At 37.7% G+C, this 14,642-nt stretch overlaps 1 protein-coding gene and 1 pseudogene across 1 annotated transcript; both read left to right on the top strand.

Moving 5' to 3' along the window:
* Positions 1–9,886: 9,886 nt before the first annotated feature.
* Positions 9,887–12,738, top strand: LOC115690061 (LEAF RUST 10 DISEASE-RESISTANCE LOCUS RECEPTOR-LIKE PROTEIN KINASE-like 2.5; annotated as a pseudogene).
* Positions 12,739–12,761: 23 nt separating this feature from the next.
* Positions 12,762–13,403, top strand: LOC130137148 (rust resistance kinase Lr10-like). Its single transcript, XM_056307912.1, has one exon. The coding sequence runs from the start codon at positions 12,762–12,764 to the stop codon at positions 13,401–13,403; it is 642 nt and encodes a 213-aa protein (XP_056163887.1).
* The last annotated feature ends 1,239 nt before the right edge of the window (positions 13,404–14,642 follow it).

Genomic DNA, 14,642 nt, shown 5'->3' with positions numbered 1-14,642 from the left:
ATGTATCAAGAAATAGGGATGAAAAGATGTCACAATTGTTGTAAAATAATCACTAGAAAAATAAGTGAGAAACAGTTAAAAAAACCCTGGTTAAAGTGTCAGTACCTAGTATACGGAGAAAGCCAGCCCAAATAATCAACTAGTCAAATAGGAGAATTATAAATTTGAGCTGCTCACACGCTCGAGTGTTTCCTAACCTAAATTATGCTCAAATCTACCGTTTTTGTGAAGAAAATTAATAAGTTTAGGTATATAATTCATAGCACAAATCCACGGTATCCAGAGCTCTATGCGCGACTTAAAGACTTCTCTGCGCGTTTACTGAAGAAAACTTCCCATGCCGCTGGAAGACGTCCTTATTACCCATTTATTTTGTTGTGCGGTTTTCTCAAGAAGAAACAAAAATAGATAATGCCAACAAAACATATTATATGCATGTGCCCCTACCTTAATATAATTTAGGCAAATTCTTCGACACAGAATTCTTCCAAATAAGAGAGTCTGATGTTGAGATCTATTTCTTACTAAATTCGATTTAACAAACCGATCTATATTTTTCGATTGGATCGAGTTTCGTAATTGGTTTAAATTCGAGATATAATTTAACAATTCTTCACGTTGGCTCGGCATTTACAACCAAATTATAGTGGTTATCATCTATGCCAGCTCTCCCAATGTCTCGATGGACGTTCATTTTTTACAAATGCCAATTGAGTCCCAACAAAATTCAATTTTTGCAAAAAACAAAGAGAGGCTTAGTCATTGTGTTTGCTGGGTGCTTTGTTGTTGCGATTTTCTTCACAACAATCTTACCCTTTGTCACTACATTTTGGATAAAATAGTACTTGATATTGATATGCTTCATTCGCTTGTGATAAATCGGATAATAAGTCAGGTATATTGTATCTTAGCTGTCACATGTATAACAATGCTTTTAAGCTCCAACACAAAATCTGAGAGCAAATCTCTTAGCCATATCGTCTCCTTGCCATAAAAGTCATTTCTATGTACTTTGTCTTAGTTGAAGACAAGGCAAAATGATCCTCCTATGAGGACACCTTCCAACTTATTGCACCACCTGCCAGCATAAACACGTATCTCACTAAAAACCCGTACTCATCCAAGTCGCCAGCATGATTTGAATCCATATAACTTGTGGTCTCTTTGCTATTGTCGTCCCTCCATTACACTATACGAATATTCATTCTCCCCTTCATATATTTGAGGATCCAATTCATAGCCTCCTAATGAGTTTTACCAATGTGCTTCATGTACGGCTAAGAACTCTCACAACTTGTAAAATGTCAGTCTTAGTGCATACATGGCATACATAATACACTGTAATAGAATAACTGTTCCTCCTCCTCGATCTGTTGTAATAACTTATCAAAAAGTTTCAAGTACTTGGCTAAAGGTGTACTCACATGTTTCTTTGATTGCATGTTAAAACGTGCTACAATCTTCTCAATATGTTTCATTTGAAACAAGAGCAAATCTCCTCCAGTCCTATCACGTGAAATCTCCCTATCCAATATTTTCTTTGCAGAACCTAAATATTTCATCTCAAACTCAGCACTCAAGTGTTGCTTCAACATCCAACATATCCTTAGCTGCTATCAATATATAATCAACATATACTAACATAAAAAATCAAAGTCCCATCTTTCAATCTCATATAGTAAAAATAGCTATCCAACTAACTTTTTGAATAGTCATGACTGGTCACGAAAGCATCAAAATGTCTATACTACTACTTAGAAGACTGTTTCAGCCGGTCTTCCTTACTTGCAATAGCATATCTCTTTGTTCGCCTCTCGAAAATCAACTTCTCCAACTCAACAATGAGAAAATTCGTTTTCACATCTAGTTGCTTCAACTCGACATCTTGTGTAGCAACTAAAACAATTAATATTCGAATAGAAGTATGTTTTACCATATGAGAATACCTCGTTGTACTCAGTGCCCTTCCGTTGTGTATGCCCCTTCGTAATAAGTCTCACATTATATTTCGCTGCCTCGATATAAAAAATGCCCTCTTTCCGTTTGTAGATCCATTTGCACCCAACAATCTTCTGGCTCTTGGGTACTTTGCTTAACTCCCATGCTTGATTCCAATGGAGTGAATCCATCTCTTCGCTCATATCACTAGCCTATGCAACGACTCAACACCAACCATTATCTCATAATAAGACAAAGGCTCATCTTTTTCCACCTCATCACTTCTAGTCAATGCATAAACAATACCTACATAACCATAACGTACCAATGATTTAATTTGTCTTCTCTATCTAAACGCGGCAATGTGATGTGGCTATACTGGTTGTTTGGTATTACTGATTTGATTTATTTTCACACTTATTGTTAATGCATAAGCAAGACCTATATAAGCATAATGTACCAAGGATTTAATTTGTCTTCTCTGTCTACCCGCGATAGTGTGATGCGGCTTTACTAGTTGTTTTGTCTTCTTTGTCTACTCGCGGCAGTGTGATGTGGTTCTCCTTGTGATGCAACTCTACCGCAACCTCATTTACAGTCTCAACCTCTATTATCTCTAAGGACTTTGGAGTCTCCACTTGCAGCTCCACTTTGTTATCGACACCATGATCCATTTTCTCTGCTAGTAGTGTCTCAAGACTCCTCATTTGAAGCATAGTAGTTTCGTCAAAGATCATGTCTCTGCTAATTAGAAAATCGAGTGATTTGGGATCATTGCACCACAACCAATAGCCTTTCACCCCATGTGCATAATCCATAAATATGCACTTCTTCACTTTCGATTCAGGCTTAACATCCCTCGCATGAGCACATGCAGGCATATGAATACTCATAATCTGGATTAATCAACATGTTTCCTTGACCATATTAGTCTTTGAGTGGATAGCAGATGATGGAGATAAATTAACTAGGTAACATGTCGTGTTTCATTATTTCGGCCCAAAATTCATTGCCTTGTCATTCATGGGATAACATGTACCAAGCTCGCTAAAGTAGAGTTCAATTCTTTATGTTATGCGATGCCATTTTATGTCGTGTCCTGGGCCCTATGCGAGTCTCACAATCCATTCTTTCTAGCACAATTGGCAAATATGTAACCACAAAACTCTTTACCATTATTTGTTCTAAGGCATTCGATCTATTTACTTGATTGTTTCTCAATCAGTACCTTACTTGAATAATTGTTGATGAATGCTAGCATATATCGGGCACCTCTTTTTGAAGAAACCGGAGATGGGCCCTAGATGTCTGAGTGAATATAATCAACTGGTTACTTCGTCGAATGAATAACTGTAATAAATTAATCTGGCGTTGCTTCCTAAAGATCTAGTGATCACACAAGTCTAGTTTCCTTATCTTTTGACCCTTCAATGACCCTCTCTTGCTTAGCATCGTCATACTTGCCTCACTTATGTGCCATAACCGGATATTTTGTACCCGAGTCAAGTTTGATTCTAAGTTACGTGGTGAAACTGTAGCAACTCTTGTTATGCTTTCTACTTGTAGATGATAGAGAGAATTCATCTTCTTCCACTTCATCACTGTAGCTTAAGAGATCTTTAGCGCTCGACCTTTAGCGGTGCACTTACATTCGATGTCATCGAGTGTCTCTAGAGAGATAAAGTTCTTTTCAGCTCTGGTACATGCCACATGTCTACCCATGTGCACTCCACCCTATCATACATAAGGATTTGAACTATCCTATCTCCATAATCTTGTAGGCTGCTATACTCCCCATCAGAATTCTACCCTATGTGCAATTTGGTAAGGAAAAAAAAAAAAGATAAGGCCAATCAATAGATACGTCCATTACCGCCTTCATAGGAGTCTTCCACTTGCTCGATCAACCTTGCTTAAAGACCAACAAAAAACACTCTTAAAGGCATGGGTAATTTTTCTACTCTTGACTTCAAAATACGAATCCCAACAGCATATTATATGTATGTGCCCTCCCTTGATATGATGGAGGATACTTTTTCACCACAAAATTCCATTTCAAATAAGTGAGTCAGGTGCTGAGATTTCTTTTTTGGTTTAACAAATCAATCTATGTCCTCCAATTGAATTGGGATTCGTAACGGGTTCTTGTTGAGAAAACCTCCTAATATGTTTTGAAGATTGACAAAATATTTCATAAGTTTCTATTAAATTTGACTTAAATAATTTCAGGTGATATTCACGTAGAAACAATGTTTAGATTCTCGTTAGTTTGAATATCTTATTCATTGCTCTGAGTATTTGCAGACTTAATCAATGTATGCCAAGGATATTCTTATAGTAATATGAAGAATCCTTCAAAGGCTGCATGTGAATTTTATCGAGGTGTTTTCTAATTTTTAGACTTTACATTTCCAAACTTTAGAAGAACGCGAACTTAGACTACGACATTTGTTTTTGAGGCTTTGTATGACTCATTAATTAACAAATCAATTTATGTCCTCCAATTGAATTGGGTTTCATAATGGGTTCCTGTTGAGAAAACCTCCTGGTATATTTTGAAGATTGACAAAATATTCCAAAAGTTTCTATTAAATTTGACTTAAATAATTTCAGGTGATATTTTCTGGAAACAGTGTTTAGATTCTCGTTAGTTTGAATATCTTATTCATTGCTCTGAGTATTTGCAGACATCATCAATGTATGTCAAGGATATTCTTAGAGTAATATGGAGAATCCTTCAAAGGTTGCACGTGAATTTTATCAAGGCGTTTTCTAATTTTTAGACTCTATATATTCAGACTTAAGAAGAACACGGACTTAGACTATGGCATTTGTTTTTTAGGCTTTGTAAGATTCATTGATTAACGAATGCATACATTGTAACGGCTAGTGATCTGGCTTGGATTTTTTTTATTGGAAATTATTGAAATTCAATCTTTCAAGATTGTTTTGGAACAATCTAATTCAAAGCAAAACATGGGAAATTGGTTGAAATTCAATAATGGCATGATGCTCTTACTAAATGAAGAATTCTACTTATGGAAACTTTGATTTAGTTATATGGGAAGCTGAATCATCTGAGAAATTTTGATTTCATTATTCAACAGCTACCAAATCTTCATTAAGCATTCGTATCCAATAGAATCATTGGAGAATGATTCTTTGAAGACTGTCTAACGACTAAATTGGAGGTGGAAGAGTATAAATGGAGATTCAGGTGCTTAAGAAAGAAGTGAGATCGTGAATTTGAAATTCGAAAGTATTGAGAGCTTCAACCATACATACTTGTCATCTTGAGCTTGAACCTTGTAATCGAGGTTTAAAAGAAGTGTAACTCTGATATTGTGAGAGGAAGTGACTCTAAGATAGTGAGACTGAGAATTAACATCCTTGTCTGTAACCTTTGATTGATTCATTAGTAAAATCCAGCCAGTAGGTTTCTGCGTAGAGAGTGAACGTAGGCTTACTATAAGCTGAACCACTATAAATTTGTGTGCAAATTCTCTTGTCCTTTAACTCTTGACATCTTTGCATATTGAAATACTACATCCGATCTTTGTTCAGACTCTAATTCGTTTTGACTCTTATCTGACTTGAATTTAATAATACTTATCTTGAATGTTTTAATTCTGCTTCAATTTGTTGAAATTGGTTATAATCACCTATTCACCCCCTCAAGGTGATCCTTACTAGTCACCTTAATTCTAACTCGAGATATAATTTAACAACAATAAAGACAATAAGTACAATCCTTAAATTCAATTCCTTCGTATTCCTAAAATATATAGGATACACACACATACATTACCGTCCAATTTGAAAACAATCCTATTAGTTATTTTCCTATCAATTTAGAGAGCCCATTTAGAAACATGGAAATGATGAATCCAAACAAGGGTTGCAACAAAAGGTGGGCCTTCATTTGATGATGAGTTGCCAAATTTTTTTAACAGGGTTGTATCATTGTGATTATACTTTTCAGTCATGACAAAGAAAATATCCTAGATATACCTATATAGTATATGCCAGTGAGAACAAACAAATGTGTGAAAACAAATGAAAACGTTACAAATAAGTTTGCTGAATTAAGCAGGAATTATAAATCACTGATGACGTGGAGTCCAACTCAATTCAAAATGGTCTCTTAAAAGATAAAACTATTTTTTATTTGCTCCTTTTTTTTGTCCCTCACTTTCTTCCTTCGACGCGGACCGCTGCATTGTTGATCGCCTTCACCACCAGCATCATCACTGGGGTTGTCCTACCGGGCCTACCACCATCATCATTGATGCCGACCTCCATGCCTTGTCCGACCTGTTTTTTTTTTTTTTTTTGGGTCGAATCCTTGGCCGACCTCATGTGGCGGAGTTTCGCAAACTCGAGCTTTGCTCTCTCTTACTGACCTTAGTGGACTAGTGCAAACTTAGATTGGAGTCGCACAACCTCGTGAATGTGATGGTGGCAAAGGCAGCTGCTGGTTTTGGTGGCCAAGGTGGTGCTGCTCGAGCGTGGCGCCGTAGGCCAAGGTGACACCCGAGGGTCGTTGGAGGAGTATTTTTGAAAAAGATAAATTATTCACAGTTGCTACGAGATGAAAGTGGAGAGCGAATGTGCAACATTGAAGAAAATGAAGAGAGATATACGTTACACACCATGGAGATGGCCATGTCCGGGCAGTAGACTGTCATTTACCGGGCTAACTACCACGTCATCGATTTTTGTTAGTTTATTTTAACCGAAAGTGACATTATAACGAATTCCCAAAGTACATGCACTAAACCAAATAACAAAAAGTTCATCAACGACGTTAAAAGAAATGTTTAGGGACACTCGTGTCATTACTCCACGAAAAAATGGCTCATATGTGCTCCTCTCTTCATCTCCATACGTTTCATAAAAGAAATTTAAAACGGGTAATAGAAAAACAGAAATCTATTATATCTCATCCCTTTATTAATTTTTCTTAATCTTTTTTGGATATTTATTAGATCCATTATCAGTATAAAAACCAAGTTTATGTACTCACCATTGAATGATTGACATGTGAAAGGTTTCGATTACAAAAAATAATTTTGAACACATCTTCAAATGGAGATGTTCAGATATTGTTATATAGGTGATGGACCTACCAACGATCCTTCTTTTATTTCACTCCTATCAAGCACCATTAATACAAGCCACCACACCAATTTTATGGACTCAACGTCAGAGAGAAATCCCCGGGGTTTGCCCTAGTAGCCACCTTTCTTATTTGGGAAAAAGGAGATGGAGAGTTCGATTCCCCACTTTCTCAGGGGGTCAGAGGTGGGGACGTTTAGTCTCAAATGTGAGTTTCGACTCCCACGCTTTGCGAAGAGACCGGGCAAAAGTTGGAGAGTGAGGTGAGAGTTAGAGTAGGACAGACAGAAAAAAAATGTGAGAGAGAGAGAGAGAGAGGTGGCTGAGGAGTTGAGATCGGGCATGGCCGATTTGGCACCACTTGAGAAGTAATCAAATGTCAATTAGATTCATCGGTCATGGATTGTGAAATAAGAATAAAATGAAAAAAAAATAGAAGAAATGACTTTTTGCCTCAGTTAGAAAACTAAAAATCGTGTGACAATCGGAGTCAAAAGTAAAATCCCAGTCATGTCGGCAATAAACTCCGTGATTCGCCGCTTTAATCGAAGGGTTACATTGGGTTGATTTTTAAAAAAGTTGAGATATTTAATTGAATTAAAAAAAATATGGGGATAGTGTATGAGATTGAACCTTGAAGAAAAGTTCAAGTACTTACCTGCCATTTTCTTTGACGTGGAAACGAGGATTTGAACCGCGAATTGATTTCTGAAAAGATCTGTTAAAGCCTATGTATCATATTAAAACAAATATTACAATTTATTTTTATTGATGGACTAAATAGAAATTTCAAGTACTCAATATAATTAAGGTTAATACCATAAAAAATCCAAAACCGGTAAACTTGTGACAAATTTACCCTAAATTAATTTTTTGACCATCAAAAACTCCAAACTGGTACACTTGTGACAAATTTACTCCAAACCAATATTTTTCTTTTGGCAACCCGGGAACCCCTCACACGGCCGACAGCCGGGGAGGTAAACCCGGTGTGACGCTAGTGCATGACCCACCACCACGACGTCACGCTTAAGAATCCCTAACGCCAGCGCTGTGATTCGAACTCCTACCCTTCGTGGGGGGAAGGGAGCCCGAAGCCAACGCAGCCGCTGAGGGTTGACCACCATAAACTCCAAATTGTTTCATTTGTGACAAATTTACCCTCAATTAGTTTCTATTAAATTAGATTAATACCACAAAAAACTCCAAACTGGTACACCCGTCAATTGTCACGTGTCATCAAACTCAGTAAATTGACGGTAAAATTTAACGGAAATTAACTACGGGTAAATTTGTCACAGGTGTACCAGTTTGGGGTTTTTGATGGTCAAAAAATTAGTTTGAGATTAATTTGTCATAGATATATCAGTTTGGGGTTTTCCATGATATTAACTCATATAATTATAGCATAATTTCATAAATCTCTGACCGTGGAATTTGAACTTGAATCATTCTCATCATCTATTCTTCTAGATGAATCTCCCATAATGATATAATTTCAAGATCATTATGCTTGCTCTACACATTTAATTAGAACTTTCTTACCTTTTTTTTACATAGATGCAACTGTGCTCTATTGCTGTCGAAAGAAATGGAGAAAATACTTACTGCAATCTACGGATTGAAAACATGGCTATGATATGCACTTCGACGTAATCCAAAATGACTGAATCAGGCGAAATGAGTGACAATGAGTGACATTATTTTGTCATTTTTGTTTGAATTAAGGCGACGAAACTCTGATTTTGTTGTCTTGGGATATGAGTTAAGCAGATAAACTTAAGAATTTGTCCCCTTTGATCAACACTATAGTGACAAACTTAACAATTCGTCACCTTTGGTCGACTCTACAGAGACGGAAACTATATTCTGTCACCTTTTATCGCTTTAGAGTGTTTTTCTCGAAAGGACATCTCTCTACTTGCATAAATTGCAGCTGTTGAACCGCATTTTTACCGCATGATTTACATTTTATATCAGCCACACGTATGTTTTTACAAACTTCTTGTTGATTGCATCATTTGCGTGCATTTCATCGTTTGATTCATTTTCCGTTAAACTATGTTGCATTAAATTCTCTTTTGCCATTTATATGCATTTGCGAATGTGCTTTAGGTGATTGAATCATTTGCATATAATTATGTCAAAACTGCATCCATTACATTCCCGGCAATTGCATCTTTTGAATGAGCTGATGTTTATGATGTCATTCGAATGCGCCTTTGTTCTACATCTCTCCCCTATATATTTGTTAATGGGTTATAGGATCGTCGTGATTTTTCGCTTCCCCTCTTAGCCTTTCCCTTGGCCGGCATTCGAGGTCACTCTCTGACCCACTTCGTAGGGACTAAAAACCAAAGTATAGGATGTTGACTAAGACAACAAAAATTATTGGTCTTTACCAAAAAAAAAAACAAAAATTATTGGGGATTGACTAAGATAATCATGAAATTAGACCAGTATGCAATATTGGCATATTGAGTTGTCGGGACGCTTATCAACAGTTAAATATGATGAGCAAAAGACATGGTTAGACAATAACTTTTAAATAAACTAGATGAGTATCTCGTAAACTTCGAAGAAAATAAGCAGGATCGAGACATGATAATTTGGACAAACAGAAACATCAGATTTAGGATTGAGACAAGTTATGGTGACGATGACATATTTGGTTCCATATTAGGTTTGCCGGATCTCTTGACTTAGTTTTATTGCTTGACTTGGACATTTCGATGACCGAGGACTCCCAACTCTTCCCAATGATATAATGCATTCCATCGCATTACTCAGAAGCTAAAACTTTCATTGCATCAGATTAAACAGTGGAGAGATGATAAATTCTCTCAGCTCCACATTTATGTACCTTGTTTTACTACTCATATTGCATGTTCTATTGCTAGGGACCAGCTGCGGTGTGAAGACAAGTCACTTGTGTGCAGTTTCATCTTGCGGTGAGATCCACAACATAAGCTATCCCTTCCGATTAAAAGGCGATCCAAAAGGCTGTGGCAACTCTAAATATGAGCTAGATTGTGAAAATAACCGCACCGTTCTATATTTGTATACCGGCCGTTATTATGTGAAGTCGATCCATTACAGGGCCAATCTAGATAAGGATTACTTCTATGGTGACATCACGTTGGTCGACGATGGGCTGCAAAAGGGTAATTGCTTGTCCCTTCCTCGTTATTCATTGGCGCAATCCAACTTCAGTAAATATGATACCTACAATCCATACCATCGTGTTGGTCGTTCCTCAGCAGCCTTGGTGACCTTCATGAAGTGCTCACAGCCCGTTGCTTCTGTTTCATATGTCGATACCAAACCATGTATCGAGGGAGCATACCCTGTGGACACGCCTCCTAATTTTTCCCAAATGAAGGTGTACTCATACGTTGTACATGAGTTTGATCTACGAGTACGGGACATCAAGGATTCTTGCACAATAACCCTGATGGCATTCGCACCAGATTATATCTGGGAGTGGGAAGGGGATCAGTATAACCGTGTGAGCTCAATATATAAGGACCTCCACAACCTGATGACCGACGGATTCAATCTCTCCTATTGGTTGCGAGGAAGAAGATTTCGATTATGCTTCTTAGGTTTCAGATACTCGGGGCTTGTGTGCAGTTACTATAACTCCCGTAAGCAACTTTCCATGAGCTTTTCTTTCTTTCTTTCTTCTTCTTCCTCCTCTTCCTTTGCGGAAATGCTAGCTCTATTAAGAGATCTTGCTAGGGATAAGAATAATAGGAGTGCCATAACTTTTTTACGGCGATAACTTGAGTGTCATAACTTTTTCTTCACTCACTTTAAGTGTCACAAATTTGAAAAATCGATCACTTAAGTGCAATCGGCGATTCGCTTTCTCGGAAAATCCGACGTGGATGCCAATTATCTTATGTGGCACCACCGGCGCTGACGTGGATAATTTTTATTTTTTTGCTTACTTAAGTGCCACAAATTTGAAAAATCGATCACTTAAGTGTCATTGATAATTTGCCTCGCTAGAAAATTTGCCACCAACCCTCCCAAATCTGGCGAGGGCCTTTGCGCCCGCGGATGGCGAGGTCGCCATGGCCCTGGGCAAGGCTATCGTGGCCTTGCCCGCAGCCGGCAATGGCCTCGTCAAGGGCCTTTGCGGCCGGCGCATAGAAAAAAGAAACAAAGAAAAAAAGGAAAATAAAAAATAACAAAAAATCATTTAAAAAAAATGCAAAAAATCCATGTAGGATGATTTGCCAGAAATGACCCTCAAATAATCGATTTTACTCTGATGTGGCACTTAAGTGAATGAAAAAATAAATTATGGAACTCAAGTGAGTATCGTACGAAAGTTATGACACTTATGCTATTTTTATCTTGACCTTGCTAAAATTTACTCACCGAGTAATGTGGCAAGTTTCAATTCAATATTGTAAGATTTGGGATCTACATGTTGAGTCATTAGTTTCTTTAAATCCCCAATAGAGAAAATTGCCACATCACTTATGTTAAAAAATTTCGTAAGATTTCTTAGCTCTTTTCTATTTTACAAACCGTGGAGCTTTAGTGGATTTGAGACTATTCCTTATACTTGTTTGGGGGAAAAATGATTGATTTGATAGTAGCTCGTGTTTCTTTCGTGGCAGTTATTATTATGCGGGTGAATAAATTGCGCACATATTGAATGATGCTTATAAATTAGAACTAAGTGCGTGTGACTCGTGAAGTTATGAATTTTTTGGTGCATTCATTGGAACAAAAGCGAAATCGTGAATAGAATAAAGGTGGATCTAACAGGAGAGTGAAACTCTTTCACTTTTCTTTATTCTAGACTACTCCCGCCGCTCGCAACTTTCAATGAACAAAAGTGAGCCCTTGTACTTTGCAGTGATTGCATGAATTTATCTTTGACTTGGGTTATTTCTTAACGTGAATTATTTTTATTTTTAACTGCTAAAATGACAGATTGAGTTCTTCATTGATTGGACGTCGCTTCTAATTAATCATTTTCAGTCATCTCCAACGAATTCTGTTACTTTCTACAGATAATTTCAGGGCAGATGAGGTTGCGCCACGTGCAGTTTTGGATCTCGCCTTTGTCATGGGTAAGACCAGTCCTTTTCTCCTCACAGCCTTTATATGTGTAAAAAATTATTACACTGCGCTAATCTATGGACAAATTTCTCGCAGGCAACTTCCTCGGAGCAAAATTCACACTCGGAGCTCCATGTGTGTTGATATTTTTAATCTACAAGTGGAGGAAAAGGCATGTAGCAATGGACGAAAACATCGAAGAATTTCTACAAACTCACAATAACTTTTCGCCCATAAGGTACTCTTACTCCGATATCAAGAAAATCACAAGAAATTTCAAATACAAATTAGGTGAAGGAGGATATGGTTCTGTGTACAAAGGAATACTTAGAAGTGGCAATGAAGTTGCTGTTAAGATTTTAAACAAACCAAATTCTAATGGCCAAGATTTTATAAGCGAAGTTGCTACAATAGGAAGGATCCACCATGTTAATGTGGTGCAACTTGTTGGTTTTTGCTTTCACAACTCTAAACAAGCTCTCGTGTATGATTTCATGTCGAATGGGTCTTTGGATAAGCACATTTTCCCTAAAGATGGCGACTATTCTCTTGATTATAAGAAACTATATGAGATCTCTCTCGGTGTGGCTAGAGGGATAAATTATCTACATCGAGGATGTGACATGCAAATTCTACATTTTGATATCAAGCCTCACAATATTCTTCTGGATCAAAATTTCACTCCAAAAGTTTCTGACTTTGGGCTTGCAAAACTTTATCCTGTGGATCATAGTATAGTTTTGTTAACTGCTGCAAGAGGAACCTTGGGATATATGGCTCCTGAGCTATTCTATAAGGACATTGGTGGTGTCTCTTATAAAGCTGATGTTTATAGTTTTGGGATGTTGTTGATGGAAATGGCCGGAAGGAGGAGAAATGTAAATGCAAATGCTGACCGTTCAAGTCAAATTTATTTCCCTCTATGGGTTTATGATCAACTCAGCAGAGAAAATGAGGTTGAAATGGAAGAAGTGGAAGAGGAAAAAGAGCTAACTAGAAAAATGGTCATAGTTGCCCTTTGGTGTATACAGTTAATGCCTGATGAGCGACCATCAATGAGCAGGGTCCTAGACATGCTTGAAGGAGATATCGATAAATTGCGATTGCCCCCGAAGCCACTTCTGTATCCGTCCGAGAAGCCAATTAATGATGTCGACACTGAAATAGAACTTGAATCATTCTCAACTTCATACAATACTTCGACAAATTCTGGCGGATATCAATTTCAGCATAACAATGAAATTACGAACTCGTGCACCGTTTGATTTTCTTTTCCTCCATGTATGAATGGAATATAAAATAAATGTAATTCTATCATAAGCATAATCGTACATCCTTTGTCAATTTCTGTGTTTTGTGGAAGAATTGCCTCATGGCTATCTATTTAAATTTCTCGTTTCGTGAGTGTTCTTGATATTACAGTCTTAAAAGGAGCAATGAGTCTGTATCTCTTCCTTCCACCGTCCAAGTTTAGGCTCTCTCTCCTTCCCGCCAAAACCTCTCACCGTCACCCTTCGACCGCTGCTTGATCACCCACCTCGACGGCGGCCACATCCGCAAAACGATCTCGCACCTCGAGCTCCTCACCTTCTCACTCCTCCTCAAGTCCTGCATTTGCTCCTGCATATCACTGCTCGGGAGGCGCGTCCATCATTCGCTCGCTTGGTCCAAATTCGAGCCCAACGCGATGATTCTCAACTCGCTTATCAGTCTCTACTCAAAATGCAATGATTGAGCTGAGGAGGAGAGGATTTTTAGGGACATGGGTTAGGAAAAGGCACTTGGCTTCTTGGAGTTCCATAAACTCTTGCTATGCCAATGATCACATGGAGTTTGTAGCAGTTGATACTTGCGTTCATATGCTTGAAGATGGTTTTTCCCCTGACAATTATTTTTTCGTGTTGGTTATTTGGGCTTGTTCTGTTCCGGATTGGTGATACAGTTTTTTGGTTTATAATTAAAAGGGTTATCTGATTCTTATGTGTTTTTGGTGTGCACTGATTGACATATTTGCAAAGGGTGGTGCTGATTTGGTTTCAGATAGTAAGGTTTTTGAGAAAATGAACGAGAGGAATGTAGTTGACTTTGAGGATAACAAGATGTACTCAGTTAGGTTGTCTAAAGAAAGCTGTTGATTTGTTTTGGGATATGCTGGTGAGTGTGCCTGTGCCAAATAGATTTATACCTATAGCTTTTTGGGGGCATGTTCGGAGTTTGTTACTATAGCTTGGCATACAATTGCATTCCTGGGTTATACGGTCTAGATTGGCTTTGCATGTCTGTTTGATGCAGCTTGGTGGACATGCATTGGAAGTGTGTAGCTAGGGGAACCTTTCATGATTCAAGAAGGTGCTTGATCGGATGCAGGATTTGTAATATTTGGTAAAAACAGAAAAGAAAAGCTAGAAACGTTGAAAAGTCAAAAGCAATAAGGGATCAGTGGAATGCTTCAGCTCTATTTTTTTTTTTTTGGGTCTAAAGAAAAAAAAAAGAGAGGAATGCTT

This window comes from Syzygium oleosum, unplaced genomic scaffold, assembly GCF_021117445.2.
Source record: "Syzygium oleosum isolate NSW1041296 unplaced genomic scaffold, Sole_v2.1 Sole_v2.02, whole genome shotgun sequence".
In the NCBI taxonomy this organism is placed as follows: Eukaryota; Viridiplantae; Streptophyta; class Magnoliopsida; order Myrtales; family Myrtaceae; genus Syzygium; species Syzygium oleosum.
This window is presented reverse-complemented; position numbering and strand designations above follow the sequence as displayed.

What these genes read in the sequence shown, in the direction of transcription:
- LOC130137148 (XM_056307912.1), top strand. Translation starts at nt 12,762, where the DNA reads ATGCAAATTCTACATTTTGATATCAAGCCTCACAATATTCTTCTGGAT.